This window comes from Notolepis coatsorum, assembly GCF_963971535.1.
Source record: "Notolepis coatsorum genome assembly, chromosome: 19".
In the NCBI taxonomy this organism is placed as follows: Eukaryota; Metazoa; Chordata; class Actinopteri; order Aulopiformes; family Paralepididae; genus Notolepis; species Notolepis coatsorum.
Window position 1 is genome coordinate 5,722,722 of NC_140183.1, and position 14,633 is coordinate 5,737,354.

General features: G+C 47.0%; 2 protein-coding genes across 3 annotated transcripts in view; one reads left to right on the forward strand and one right to left on the reverse strand.

Annotated features, from left to right (window-relative positions):
* LOC311245906 (E3 ubiquitin-protein ligase RNF19A-like) overlaps positions 1-4,451 on the forward strand; it is a gene marked incomplete at its 5' end in the record, with an annotated part of 44,450 nt that extends 39,999 nt beyond the window's left edge. Inside the window, 1 exon segment of the mRNA XM_084335930.1 lies at positions 1-4,451. This exon segment is cut by the window's left edge and continues 309 nt beyond it. Within this exon segment, the coding sequence (XP_084192056.1) occupies positions 1-538 (538 nt within the window).
* A 998-nt stretch (positions 4,452-5,449) lies between these two features.
* spag1b (sperm associated antigen 1b) overlaps positions 5,450-14,633 on the reverse strand; it is an 88,633-nt gene continuing 79,449 nt past the window's right edge. For both annotated transcript variants that reach the window (XM_084336528.1, XM_084336529.1), the window contains exons 18-20: positions 12,422-12,583; positions 10,300-10,626; positions 5,450-7,906 (exon numbers count right to left, since the gene is read on the reverse strand). In XM_084336528.1, coding sequence (XP_084192654.1) covers positions 7,778-7,906; positions 10,300-10,626; positions 12,422-12,583 — 618 coding nt within the window. In that variant the 3' untranslated portion in view covers positions 5,450-7,777. The remainder of the gene's footprint in view (positions 7,907-10,299; positions 10,627-12,421; positions 12,584-14,633) is intronic.

A 14,633-nucleotide genomic window follows, 5' to 3' on the forward strand; every position in this document is an offset into this window, starting at 1 on the left:
GGACATGGACGCCCAGCTGCTGGAGCAGCGCAGCACCAACTCCTCCGAGTTCGACTCCCCGTCGCTCAGCGGCAGCCTGCCCTCCGTGGCCGACTCTCACTCCAGCCACTTCTCCGAGTTCAGCTGCTCCGACCTGGAGAGCATGAAGACCTCGTGCAGCCACGGCTCCGGGGGGGGCGGCGACTACCACACGCGCTTCGCCACCGTCAGCCCCCTGCCCGAGGTGGAGAACGACCGCCTGGAGACCTGCCCCGCCTCCCAGGGGCCCGCGGTCCCGCCCCACTCCCCCGCCTCCACCACCTCCTCCGTGGGCCACGGCGCCGAGCTCGCCCCCCTCCGCTTCATCGCGGAGGAGCACGTCAACCTGGGGGGTCCCTCGGAGCTGGACTCGCTCAGCAGCAGCACTGGTGAGCTGCTGAAGGAACCCAACAACAACAACAACAACAACAACAACAGCAGCCATCAACAGCAACAACAGCCATCAGCAGCAGCAGTGTCCGCCCCAGACTCGGCAGCAGAACTCCTGTATACAGACTGACGTGATGTCGTACAGACTGAGATCTAACACCTTAAGTGCTGCAGAGGCCTCATGTTTTCTTTAGTTAACATCTTCTCCACTAAAACTAACCACCATCGCTTACAAAGTGTATAAACCTGTCCTCTGTTCTTCTCTTCTAAAAGGGAGCTCTTTGTTTTGTTCATGAAGAAGAAGAAGAACGCAAGCTTTCTGTCCGTCGTCCGTCAGCAGGTTGTTGTTGCAGGATGAGCAGCACGTCTCCTCCTGGTGTCCTCCCTTCTAAACGGCTCTCTCTCCCACAGTACAGATCACACGTGAAGCTGTTCGGCCACTCGATTAGCCACTTGTTGTAGAAAGCAGACCACAGATTTGGTTAAAAACAGACCACACTGTGCCCGTCTCATCCCCCCTCGGGTTCCATCCGGGCCCTGCGACGGGGACCAGGCCACATGACTTTATCTTTTCCAAACTGATTCACAAGGAGGCGTCTCTCTCCTCTGTGTGTTCGTCATTTGATTTATCTTGAAATGACTCTTGTATCATTTGAAAGCCTGGTCTGGGATTCCTAGTATTGTATTGTTAGGACTGTACTGTGGTGCTAAACTGTGGTACTGTACTGTAGTGATGTACTGTAGTTCTGAACTGTAGTATTGTACTGTAGTTCTGAACTGTAGTATTGTACTGTAGTGATGTACTGCAGTGCTGAGCTGTAGTGATGTACTGTAGTGATGTACTGCAGTGCTGAGCTGTAGTGATGTACTGTAGTGATGTACTGCAGTGCTGAGCTGTAGTGATGTACTGTAGTTCTGACACTATATCTGTCAGTAGATCTACGATGGACACTATGTTCTTGGCACTAAGCGGCTTTTTCACTGCTGTTGGCTGAAAGACCTCATATCTCCAAAAAGATTAATTTGTTTAGGAAGAAGAAGAAAAAACAAGCATGAATTTGCAATAGCTGTGACAACGTACGTCCATGCATCTATGTGTGCATGCATTCACACACGCACACAAGGGGGGCGTCGCTATGTGTGTCTGTGTGTCCTTGACCCATGACCAAGCTTTCCAATTTGGCCATGTTATGTGAAACCGTTCATATGCCTTTTTGTTCTAGGCCACTCCCACTCCCCCTTTTTTGTCAATTGGCAGGGACAGTTAATCAGCTCCTTTGGGTAATGACCAACCTTTCCACAAAATCTTCTGCAAGTCTGTGAATCCATTTGGAAGTTATGCGCCTTTTTGTGACCGGTCACTCCCATTGCCACACCCCCTTTTAGCCAATTGGCATGGACACACACACACTTGACCTACATGCAAAATGTCAGCCTCCTAGGGCGAAAACTGGCCACTAGAGGGCGGGTAATTTTGTGGACCAACCAACCGACCGACAGAGCAACCTATAGAGTTGCTGGTTACAGCAAAAAAATATCCAATAAAAATGTCTGTTCAGTGGGTGTTGTACGTATACGTATACATACAACAAAGAGCCGCTTTAGGGACATGTAAACCATTACTTTGTTGACATTTACAAAACATGGACATTTACAAAAGTGGGAGTCATGAGTTTTTCATGCAATAGCAGTGGATTATTTGTGGGGAAATCCAGGCCAGGTTTTGTGGACAGCTGGTGGAAGATATTTTGAGAGGGAGAGTTGGAGCAAACCGTAGACGTCTGGTGGTGACCTTCTGCTTCCAGGTAGACGTACGTAGACGGGACAGGTCGCTGGAAGGTGTCTGGTGCTGCTTCCAGGCAGACGTACGTAGAGACGGGACGCGTGAATACTTTCCCTAAGCGGGTTGTACTTTTTCGCGATCTGATTGGCCACTGACGTTTCTGGTCATGTGACATGTGCGCCAATCATGTGACGGCAAGTTCTGCCACCGGTTAAGCTTAGGCACTCTTTCGAAGTTGGTTAAGGTTAGAGTTTGTCTTAGAGCAGGGCGATAGAACACCAGCCCTGATTCCAAACTCTAACCTTAACCAACTTCGAAAGAGTCGCCTAAGCTTAACCAGTGATAAACTAGGTGTTAGGTAGTTTGCAGGCTGTTAGACCTGGAAATAGGCGCAGAACTTGCCGTCACACGATTGGCGCACACGTCACATGACTAGAAACGTCAGTGGCCAATCAGATTGCGCAAACCGAACGCCGAAGTACAACCCGCTTAGGGAAAGTATTCACGCAGACGGGACAGGTCGCTGGAAGGTGTCTGGTGCTGCTTCCAGGTAGACGTACGTAGAGACGGGACAGGTCGCTGGAAGGTGTCTGGTGCTGCTTCCAGGTAGACGTACGTAGAGACGGGACAGGTCGCTGGAAGGTGGTGACCTGCTGCTTCCAGGTAGACGTACGGAGAGACGGGACAGGTCGCTGGAAGGTGGTGACCTGCTGCTTCCAGGTAGACGTACGGAGAGACGGGACAGGTCGCTGGAAGGTGTCTGGTGCTGCTTCCAGGTAGACGTACGGAGAGACGGGACAGGTCGCTGGAAGGTGTCTGGTGCTGCTTCCAGGTAGACGTACGTAGAGACGGGACAGGTCGCTGGAAGGTGGTGACCTGCTGCTTCCAGGTAGACTTACGTAGAGACGGGACCGGTCGCTGGAAGGTGTCTGGTGCTGCTTCCAGGTAGACGTACGGAGAGACGGGTCGCTGGAAGGCCAAGGTTTACCTTGTCAAGATGATGCTGAAGACCTTAGGATTCTATTAACCAATTCTGTGAAATTGTATAAAGAATTTCTTTCCCCCTCCCTTTGGTTTGTGTTCAGAGGTGACTGACTGACGGTCTCGCCTCACTGAGGACGACAGAACTTTGATATCTTCTATCTATGTTAACTCATGGTGCCTTTAAAAAGAATCTGTTTAATTCTGTCTCTGTCTCTCTCCATTGTGTCTTCAAGACTTAAATTACGCGATAATTTCGGAACGTCTGTCGCTCTAGGAAGGTGTCCACAGACCTCACAGCACAGAACTGTGGTAGACATGATGACATGAAGACTTTTTCGACGGCCTACCAAAGACGGCACTCAGGCTCTTGTTAAATCTTCTCCTTGTTCCCTTAATGATGTCTGTCTGTCACCTGTAGACTCAAGTCTGGAGCGTCCTGTTTACAGCAGAGGGATGAATGAAGACAAGACCCACACACCGACACAGACTGCTGTTTTCTACATGCTTTACAAATGCTACGCAAATAACCGAGGCCGCAGATTGGCCTGAGGCACCTGCACCTGTTCCTCCTGACGTTAATGTACTGCGATGCACAAAGTTCTCACGGGGACACGTGACGTACGTTTGTTATGGGTTCCCTGCCCACTTGATTTGTCCTGTGATTTCTGTTTGTGTTGCTATTCAGCTCTGGGGTCAAATTCTAGTTCAAATACTTTGAAATCCTGGCTTATTAATGGGAGCGGCTCCCAGAATGGATCACGTGATCTGTTCCCCTCGTGGGATCTTCCACACGTCGAGTACTTGTGTGTTTTGATAAGCCTACGTTCACAGGGCTCAGTGGATCCCAGGGAAGTGTTTTAAAAGCATTTGGAAGTGTTTTTTGATGGATTGTCTGTTTACTGAATGATCATTCTGTTTGGTTTGAAGGTCAAGGTTCCATACTGCATTCCTCCCCACGTTAACTGTATACACTAAAAAACTTGGTATCATGTACCACGACCAATGGGCGGTTAGAGGCGGGGCGTGAGGTCCAATGAGGTTAAGGTAGGGGTGGGTTTATACATGAGATGCCAAGTTTTTAGGGAGTCCCACTAACCGCTTGGTTCTTACTTCCTGGTTCTGTTTCTCTCATTTCTCATCAAAACAACCCGTTTCTTTATTCTAATTTGAACACTAGTGCCAGATATAATTTGTAATTTGTGCAGAATGGCATAAGGTATTTGTATATTTGTTTGCTAATTTGCTTTACAATATGCGTGTCAATGCATATCTGAAATTAAAAAAAAAAACTTATATGAATTTCCTTTGTGGTGATTTCATTGGGCCTCTGTTTACATGGTGTTTTTATTCTACTGTTATTTTCCATAACGTAATATATTCACAATCATGTTTTTATTTATAGTATAGAGAAATAAGCTTGTATAAAGAACCATATCTATTCCAGTTTATTGATAAATAACCATTTAATCATGACTCTTTGAAACACATTTATACATATCGGCAAAGCTACTCAAATCTAACGGTAGAACTGACCTGCTGGCTCCCAACCTGAGGACCTACAGAACATGTGATGTCATTAAGTCAGGTATACAGAACATGTGATGTCATTAAGTCAGGTATTATGACCTACAGAACACGTAATGTCATTAAGTCAGGTATTATGACCTACAGAACATGTGATGTCATTAAGTCAGGTATTATGACCCGTCATTAAGTCAGGTATGACCTACAGAACATGTGATGTCATTAAGTCAGGTATTATGACCTACAGAACACGTGATGTCATTAAGTCAGGTATGACCTACAGAACATGTGATGTCATTAAGTCAGGTATACAGAACACGTGATGTCATTAAATCAGGTATACAGAACTTGTGATGTCATTAAGTCAGGTATACAGAACACGTGATGTCATTAAGTCAGGTATTATGACCTACAGAACATGTGATGTCATTAAGTCAGGTATGACCTACAGAACATGTGATGTCATTAAGTCAGGTATGACCTACAGACCATGTGATGTCATTAAGTCAGGTATTATGGGCTGCCAGCATGTCTCCCTGAACTTAACATGGTACATTCATTTAGATTTGTATACACTGAAAAAAGAATACACCGGCTTGGATTCAGACAAATCCCCAAATATAATTTTGAATCAATAATGTTGTAATCAATAATAATGTTATCAGACAGTGTGGTTTGAGTTGAGTGACTATCCATGAATTCAATCTGAACTCTTGACTGACTGTCATACGCTTTAAAGCTTTAATGCTAACATAAGGGTATTTGTTTGAATCCCAGCAGTGCCATGTTTTTTTTTTTTTTAACATTTAGTATTAATGTTCTAAATATACTCTCATGTGAGGAACATCTGGAATCTGTACACTGGACAAAACAAAACACTCCTCTTAACCTGAAATGAAAAGGCACACATCTCACTGATGATGCTGCTTCTCTCCGGTGTGCGTGGCTGCTGATGCATGACGGCGCTTCATAGAAGAAGATCTACATTTTCTGAAGGGTCATTTGGATGGTGCAGCTCAAAATGGCTGCCATAGAATGTTTGACACTGTTGTCATGGTAATCAGGCTAATCGGCTTCACGCGTGGCCATACCGTGAGTCTCCACAACGCTGCAAGCAGCCATACCACAGTTCTCTAGCATGCTGCAAGCAGCCATACCGCAGGTCTCCATAACGCTGCAAGCAGCCATTCCACATGTCTCCACAACGCTGCAAGCAGCCATACCTCAGGTCTCTATAGCGCTGCAAGCAGCCATACCTCAGGCGTGCGCTGTGAACAGGCTCTACAGTAGTAATTTAAATTAACATTCCAGTGGCAGCAGTTGTGATAAATATTCAGACTTTCCGAGTCTCCTCGACAACAATATAAAGATATGATATGGCAGCCATCTTGAGTTCACCAAAGGAAATCACCGTAACCTTAGACTGGCCCGTTTCATTCTGACAGGTTCTGCCGGCTACATGTGCTTTGCTGCCTGGCGGATATTTGGTAATCAAATAAAGGGGCCTGTGAATTTCCATAAGTTATGTCATTTCCTGTTGGGTTGGAGAGATGCTCGTTAGACGTCCTTTGTTACACAAGGCAGATCTAACCCTGTGAACTTTAACCCTTTCACTGCCGCACTACCAAACGGTTAACCCTTTCACTTGCGACAATACACAGAAGGTTAACCCTTTCACTGCCACACGACAGCAGGTTAACCCTTTCCACCGATGGTTACCGTAGTGTGATAGTAAAGGGTTAACCTTCTGTGGTGTGGCAGTGAAAGGGTTCATCTAGTTTCATGTCTGGGTCACATGGTGTCTCTGATCCTCCGCGCCCCGTCATCCCAAGACACATCAGCAATATGCAGCCGTCCAACGGGTTACCGACATCATACAGTTCAGATCTCAACAGTAAAATAACAATCTTGCTAATATATATACATATATTTATGTTATCATTTCTCATAAAAAATATGTTATACATGAATTATACAATTTTCTTTTGCCCCACATCTTCTGCCCCCCCCCCCCCTCCTTTAGTAAAGAATATCTTTACTGTAATCTTTTAGTTGAGAGGAAATTTAAACACTCTTTTCTGCTCTCCGTGATGCTCAGCATGCGTTTAGTATCTTATAGGATGTCTTCTGACCTCTGACCTCGGCTGGGGCCAAGTCTCCTCTGCCCTGCCGCCATGACAGGGATCCTGACTAAGACAGACATGGAGGTCTTAAGGAAGGGATCCTGACTAAAAGACGGACATGGAGGTCTTAAGGAAGGGATCCTGACTAAAAGACGGACATGGAGGTCTTAAGGAAGGGATCCTGACTAAAAGACAGACATGGAGGTCTTAAGGAAGGGATCCTGACTAAAAGACGGACATGGAGGTCTTAAGGAAGGGATCCTGACTAAAAGACGGACATGGAGGTCTTAAGGAAGGGATCCTGACTAAAAGACGGAAAGGTTCAGGATAGAAAAGAAGCCTTTTCCCATTTTTATTGTGATGTCGAGAGAGAATGGGTTTTCATTTCCCACCGACTTGCACTGGAATTGCAAACGGGTGCCAATTTCTCAGAGATGAAACGCTTTGAGCGTCGCCCTGAGAGAAGGAATGACTCCAGGTCGATGAGACAGACGTCCGCAAGATCCAGAACCTTCTCTTTAACGAGATGGAACCGCCAAACGTTCATCTGAATCCTATAGAAACCACCCGAGGAGATGTGACTTCCTGACGGGGGGGAAACACTTAAAGACAACGTTGTTGTATGTTGGACCTTTTGAGTCAACACTCTGGAAGTGAAAGGTCCACGACACGTCGCGGGTTAGTGGTGGTGGAAAGATATCTGGAATAGCAAAAATATTTTGGAGTGAAAATATACGTTTTCCAACGTCGTGGGATGTCGAGAGAGCTCGTCGATGTACAGTAGCCAATGAGAACAACAGAGAGGAATGAGAAAAGAAAAGAGATTTGGGTCCATTATAATATTGCTCTGGGCACGGCCTTCCCTCCTGAAGCGAGTTCTTGTGCCGTGTTGCATAGATCCATGTGGTATATATACTGGGAGCCCATGCAGCTTGGAGGAGGGAGCGGAGGAGGCTCAGATGTATTTGTTAGCCAGGTTCTGGACATCGTTCTTGGTGAACACGGTGCTGTCCACGGCAGACAGGCGGTCGAACAGCTGGGTCATGTGACGCCTCTCGCTCTTCTCCAGCAGCATCAGCACCATCTGCAGGAGAAGCGGAGAAGCACAGGGTTCAGCCTCCAGAGCTGCTCTGTACAGGAAGTCATCTTCAAAGACCCTGTTCACTGCCACACTACAGTCTGTAGTGAAAGGGTTAACCTTCTGTAGTGTGGTAGTGAAAGGGTTAACCTTCTGTAGTGTTGTGGTAGTGAAAGGGTTAACCTTCTGTAGTGTGGTAGTGAAAGGGTTAACCTTCTGTAGTGTGGTAGTGAAAGGTTAACCTTCTGTAGTGTGGTAGTGAAAAGGTTAACCTTCTGTAGTGTGGTAGTGTGTGTGGTAGTTAAGGGGTTAAAAGAACACAGCAACATTATGGGAAATGCACTCATTGTCTGCTCCAGAGTCAGACTAGAAGATAGATACCAATCTCCCTTTCTACTGAACACACAGAGAGTAAATCGGTATCAATCTTCTTGTCCGTCTCTGGAGAAGACGGTGAGCTCACCCCATCATGTTGGCCTGTTCCCTGTGGGGAGGTCATTAGTACTTGGAAGGTCCAAAGGAACGCTTCTTCAGGAAGAGATTATTTTTTATTTTTTTTAATATGCTAGTTGCAATAAATTTACTTGTGACTTTTGATAATTTGTAAACCTTCAAATTTTTCATCATCACGGTTTTTCATGACCTTTTATATATTGTCAAATTGTTCATGTATTTTCCATCACTTGGTTGGAAGATCTAGTCTTTACATTTTCGAGACTGAAAGATCAACATCCCTTTTTATAGAAAGACCTCTCATTTCTCCCCACATTCAGCAGTCAGGGCTCAGTCCGAACCATTGATTGATTGAAAATTGTATTAACAGATTGCAGAATGGGTACAATACAGTATAGCTCAATACACATAATTGTTAAGGGGATGCAGACCAGAGAAAGACTTTCGTCTTGTTTACATCAGGGTCCGCCATTTTCAATTCATCATAACATATATGACATACATGACATACAGATAGACGGTACTGCTACATCATTTTTTTTTATCTACTTTTTCTCCCCATTTAAAATTGTTCTCCCATCCCAATTTCGTATTATCCAATTCTCCCCTCCCCTGTCTCGAACGTTGTTAGGCCATGCCTCCCACAGGCCGGCGTGTGGACCAAGCCTTGCATCACGTGTCCCCTCCGGTACACGAGGAGGCAGCCGTCGCATCTTTTCACCTGCACAGCGCGATCTCTCAGTGGCGGGGGTCTGCGTGGGAGGGACACGCCGCCCCCGTTGCTTCCTGATTCTGCTGCGCAGGCGCACCAACCAACCTGTAGGAGTCGCTGTCCACAACGTCCGATCCCCACCCACCGGCTTTCCCACCCCCTAATACTGCCAATTGTATTAGTATGAACGACCAGCCAAGCCGGAAGCAACGCCGAGAGCTGGGCTCGAACCCAGCATCTCCTGCGTTAGTGGCGAGCGCCTTGCCCACTGCGCCACTTAGCCGCCCCAGTACTGCTACATCTATACATTTATGACATACCAGATATACAAATACAGTACTGTTTGTGATACAAAAAGAGTCTAAAAAAGAGAGTAAAACTGTACATTGGAGGAGGTTGGGTAGGTGGCAGAGCATGTGAGCGGAGCGGAGCGCTCGAAAAATCCGCTCTTCGCTCTAGACGTCTGGTTCCGCTCCCATCCGCTCATGTTGGCCCGCCCCCCCAAGTCGCTCACCGCTCACCTTCATTTACGAATCAAGCGCTCCCCGCTCCACAGCTCGCTCAGCAGAATTTTAAATTTTTTGGAGCATGATGTAAATTAGCTTGATTTGACCAAACTACAACAGTCTACACCCCCATGGCCCCTTAACAATTGTTTGCATTGAGCCGTATTGCAATTGTACCCATTCTGCAATGTTAAATAACGTTGTTTATCCATTCAACTAGCTCTACTAAGCGATGGTAGCTAGCCTAGCCACAATGCTATAGTCGCTGCCATTCACGTTAGCATGTAAGCTAACATCAACAACAATGGTGGAATATACTTTGGTCTAGCAGGATGTGAGTGACGGTTCACCCTTCTCATTGGTTGAAAATGGCCTTCATGTTTGTACATCGCCACCTGTTGCTTTGGCATTGTACTACATGTATATTACATCAGTGTTAAACCACTGTGAGCGGCCCGGAGCGGATTGGAGCGGAGGAGAACTCTCGCTCCGGACGTCGCGCCGACCCATTTTAAAACAAACTCAAGTCAAACCCTAACATTTAGTTTCACTAAGTTAGGAAAGTAATGTTTTAAGTCGAGCCTGATGTTGCCTCGCACAAAAGAATGATGCCAGTCTCTTCCACACAGTGAGGCAACACAGTTTACTAATTGAATGGGTATCGGATCGGTACTCTGTATCGGGACCGGTAAAGTGGGACCGGTGCCTCCCTGTAACACAACCCTTACCGAGAACCTGTCCGTGGTGTGCAGCTGGCTGAGGTGCTGGTACACCAGGCCGGGCTCCGTCTCCAGGAGGTGCGAGTCCAGCGCCTCCATGATGAAGCTGACCGTCTGTCCGTCCAGCTGGCTGCCCAGGTACCGCGGTAACGCGTCCGGGGCCACGGCGGACAGGAGGGCGGCGCAGGCGGCCGCGTCGCCCTGGGACCGCGCCGCGCTCAGGGCCTGGCCGAACTCGTAGGCGTTGGCCGGCCGGAGGTTGATGGTGATGTTCTTCTCCGCGCGCTGGTTCTCCGGGTCGCAGGGTCCACAGGCGTCCTCCTGCTCACCGTCCACCTGAGACCAACACACCCTGGTTACTGTGTGGAAACAACATGGTTCCTGAGGTCTGGACTGGTAAGAGTTGTACCCTTCCTGCTGACCTGTTGTACAGAACTTGTAAGAGTTGTACCTTCCTGCTGACCTGTTGTACAGAACTTGTAAGAGTTGTACCTTCCTGCTGACTTGTTGTACAGAACTTGTAAGAGTTGTACCTTCCTGCTGACCTGTTGTACAGAACTTGTAAGAGTTGTACCCTTCCTGCTGACTTGTTGTACAGAACTTGTAAGAGTTGTACCCTTCCTGCTGACCTGTTGTACAGAACTTGTAAGAGTTGTACCTTCCTGCTGACCTGTTGTACAGAACTTGTAAGAGTTGTACCTTCCTGCTGACTTGTTGTACAGAACTTGTAAGAGTTGTACCTTCCTGCTGACCTGTTGTACAGAACTTGTAAGAGTTGTACCCTTCCTGCTGACTTGTTGTACAGAACTTGTAAGAGTTGTACCTTCCTGCTGACCTGTTGTACAGAACTTGTAAGAGTTGTACCTTCCTGCTGACTTGTTGTACAGAACTTGTAAGAGTTGTACCTTCCTGCTGACTTGTTGTACAGAACTTGTAAGAGTTGTACCCTTCCTGCTGACTTGTTGTACAGAACTTGTAAGAGTTGTACCCTTCCTGCTGACTTGTTGTACAGAACTTGTAAGAGTTGTACCTTCCTGCTGACTTGTTGTACAGAACTTGTAAGAGTTGTACCTTCCTGCTGACTTGTTGTACAGAACTTGTAAGAGTTGTACCTTCCTGCTGACCTGTTGTGCAGAACTTGTAAGAGTTGTACCTTCCTGCTGACTTGTTGTACAGAACTTGTAAGAGTTGTACCTTCCTGCTGACTTGTTGTACAGAACTTGTAAGAGTTGTACCTTCCTGCTGACTTGTCGTACAGAACTTGTAAGAGTTGTACCTTCCTGCTGACTTGTCGTACAGAACTTGTAAGAGTTGTACCTTCCTGCTGACTTGTCGTACAGAACTTGTAAGAGTTGTACCTTCCTGCTGACCTGTTGTACAGAACTTGTAAGAGTTGTACCTTCCTTCCTGCTGACTTGTTGTACAGAACTTGTAAGAGTTGTACCTTCCTGCTGAATTGTCCTACAGAACTTGTAAGAGTTGTACCCTTCCTGCTGACCTGTTGTACAGAACTTGTAAGAGTTGTACCCTTCCTGCTGACTTGTTGTACAGAACGTGTAAGAGTTGTACCTTCCTGCTGACTTGTCGTACAGAACTTGTAAGAGTTGTACCTTCCTGCTGAATTGTCCTACAGAACTTGTAAGAGTTGTACCTTCCTGCTGACTTGTTGTACAGAACTTGTAAGAGTTGTACCTTCCTGCTGACTTGTTGTACAGAACTTGTAAGAGTTGTACCTTCCTGCTGACTTGTCGTACAGAACTTGTAAGAGTTGTACCTTCCTGCTGACTTGTCCTACAGAACTTGTAAGAGCTGTACCCTTCCTGCTGACTTGTTGTACAGAACTTGTAAGAGTTGTACCTTCCTGCTGACTTGTCGTACAGAACTTGTAAGGGGCTTTGGAGCAAAGATGTTAAATTACTAAATGCAAACGTAAATGTATCCATGACGACGTGTCCAAAACATCTGGTGAACTGCAGTCAGTGAATTTAGAGAGCGAGCGTCTCACTGTGAGGTGAAGAAAACACAGAGCTTGTGAACAAACAATTCGTTATGAACTAAAAGCTATGTTTGGACAAGAGAGGCGTTGGAGCGGGGGGGCTGGTGGAACAGATGGTCCAGGTCCAGGTTCTACCTCGGTGATGGGGATGGTCTTCCTGGGCTTGGCCGGGGAGGCGGCGTTAGCCAGGCTCTGCCTCAGGAGCACGGTCACCTCCGCCAGCTCCTTCTCTGCCTCCTGCACGTTGGGGTCCTGCTGTAGCACCACCTGGAGGTCAGCGCTACAGGCCAGGTAATCCTGGAGGGGGGGGGCACAAAGGAATATTAAAGGCCAGGTAATCCTGGGGGGAGGGGGGCACAAAGGAATATTAAAGGACAGGTAATCCTGGGGGGAGGGGGGCACAAAGGAATATTAAAAGGCCAGGTAATCCTGGGGGGAGGGGGGCACAAAGGAATATTAAAGGCCAGGTAATCCTGGGGGGAGGGGGGCACAAAGGAATATTAAAGGCCAGGTAATCCTGGGGGGAGGGGGGCACAAAGGAATATTAAAGGCCAGGTAATCCTGGGGGGGGGGAGCACAAAGGAATATTAAAGGCCAGGTAATCCTGGGGGGAGGGGGGCACAAAGGAATATTAAAGGCCAGGTAATCCTGGGGGGGGGGAAGCACAAAGGAATATTAAAGGCCAGGTAATCCTGGGGGGGGGGGGAACAAAGGAACATTAAATGGGTAGTTTGTGCTTTTAAGAAACCCGTCTGATTTGTCACAAGCCGGGAGGAGTTTATTTCAGTCCATCTAAGACACATTTCTACCAGTGTTTTTGTTTTGGAGATATTGGAAACAGAACATTTTAGCACGTATTAGCATTATGCTACGGATGCTAGCGGAGGTCAGTGCAGGGTATATATATATCCACTAGCAAGCTTAGCATAATGCTAACAAATCCTAATATTTTCTGCTCCCAAAACACAAAAAAATATACAATGACCCCCCCCCCCTCCTTGACTTTAAAGGGGAGATGAAGCATAGCGATATAAACATAGTCATAGCATCAAATTAGTATTTAGATAAACCACAGAAAAAAAATCACGTTATAAAAATAAGGCGTTTCTAAGAAAAAACTATTTGTTATGTCCATTTATGTAGCATAAATCAACATGGGCGCCGCCATTTTGTTGCTGACGTCACGGCGATGGTTTCGCCCGGAGGCGGAGCCTCCCACCTCAGAGAATTGCACGCTGTAGCAATATTATTAGGCTCCTCAAATATCGTTATTCATAAAAACACATTTATGTAATATTTTACAGCATTGAGCAACCCCAACAGGGGGATGCTGCATATGTATGCTCTGTCATCTTTGAGATGGCGAGACCTGCAGTTGGCACCTGAGATGGCGAGACCTGCAGTTGGCACTGTGTGAGGCCACGACATTTGAGCAAATTAATAATACTGCATGTTCTGAAGGTCCAGATTAATAATTAGAATGAGTTCAACAGAAAGGTATAGATTAGGCTATCACCTAAAGTCTGTTGGTTGCTATATGAGTTCAGCCTCAACCGAACTCAGTCTAAAGGTCTATTCTGTCTCCGTTATCCCCTGCCCGTCGCCGTCGGCAGATCGATGCAGGAGTATGGTACTCCTCTCCCTTGGCGACACCACAACACCAACGTTACACAGCGCTGTAGCAAAACACCTCTCTCTCCTCACTTTTATTCTCCAACTAACGGTTATCGTTTTCTCCGTTCAATATGTGTTGCATGGCTCGGCTGTATACAAAACTAACGGTATAACTTTGTCTCCGTTCCAATGCGCGCTGTAAGCAGCGGCGATACAAGGAGCATATACGGGCGAACAATAAAACAATAAAACACTATCAGGTCAACAGTAAATATATATATCTTATCTGTATCCAACCAACTTACTGCTCATCTCTTACAGAATGACCTCCTAGACCCTAATCAGTCTGGCTTCCGGACTGGCCACTCCACATAAACGGCCCTCATTGCGGTCACAAAGGCACTTCACTTAGCAAAAGCGAAAGGCCTCTCCTCTGTCCTGATTCTCCTCGATCTATCTGCAGCCTTCGACACAGTCAACCATCAGATCCTCCTCGCGGCCCTCGCAGGAATGGGAGTGGCTGGATCTGCGCTGACATGGCTGACATCATACCTCAATGACCGCTCCTACCAAGTGTCATGGAGAGGGACTCTGTCGGCCACCCGCCCCCTGCGGACGGGTGTCCCCCAGGGCTCGGTCCTAGGACCCCTTCTCTTCTCCCTCTACACTAGATCACTGGGTAACATTATCACGTCTCATGGCTTCTCATATCATTGTTATGCCGATGATACTC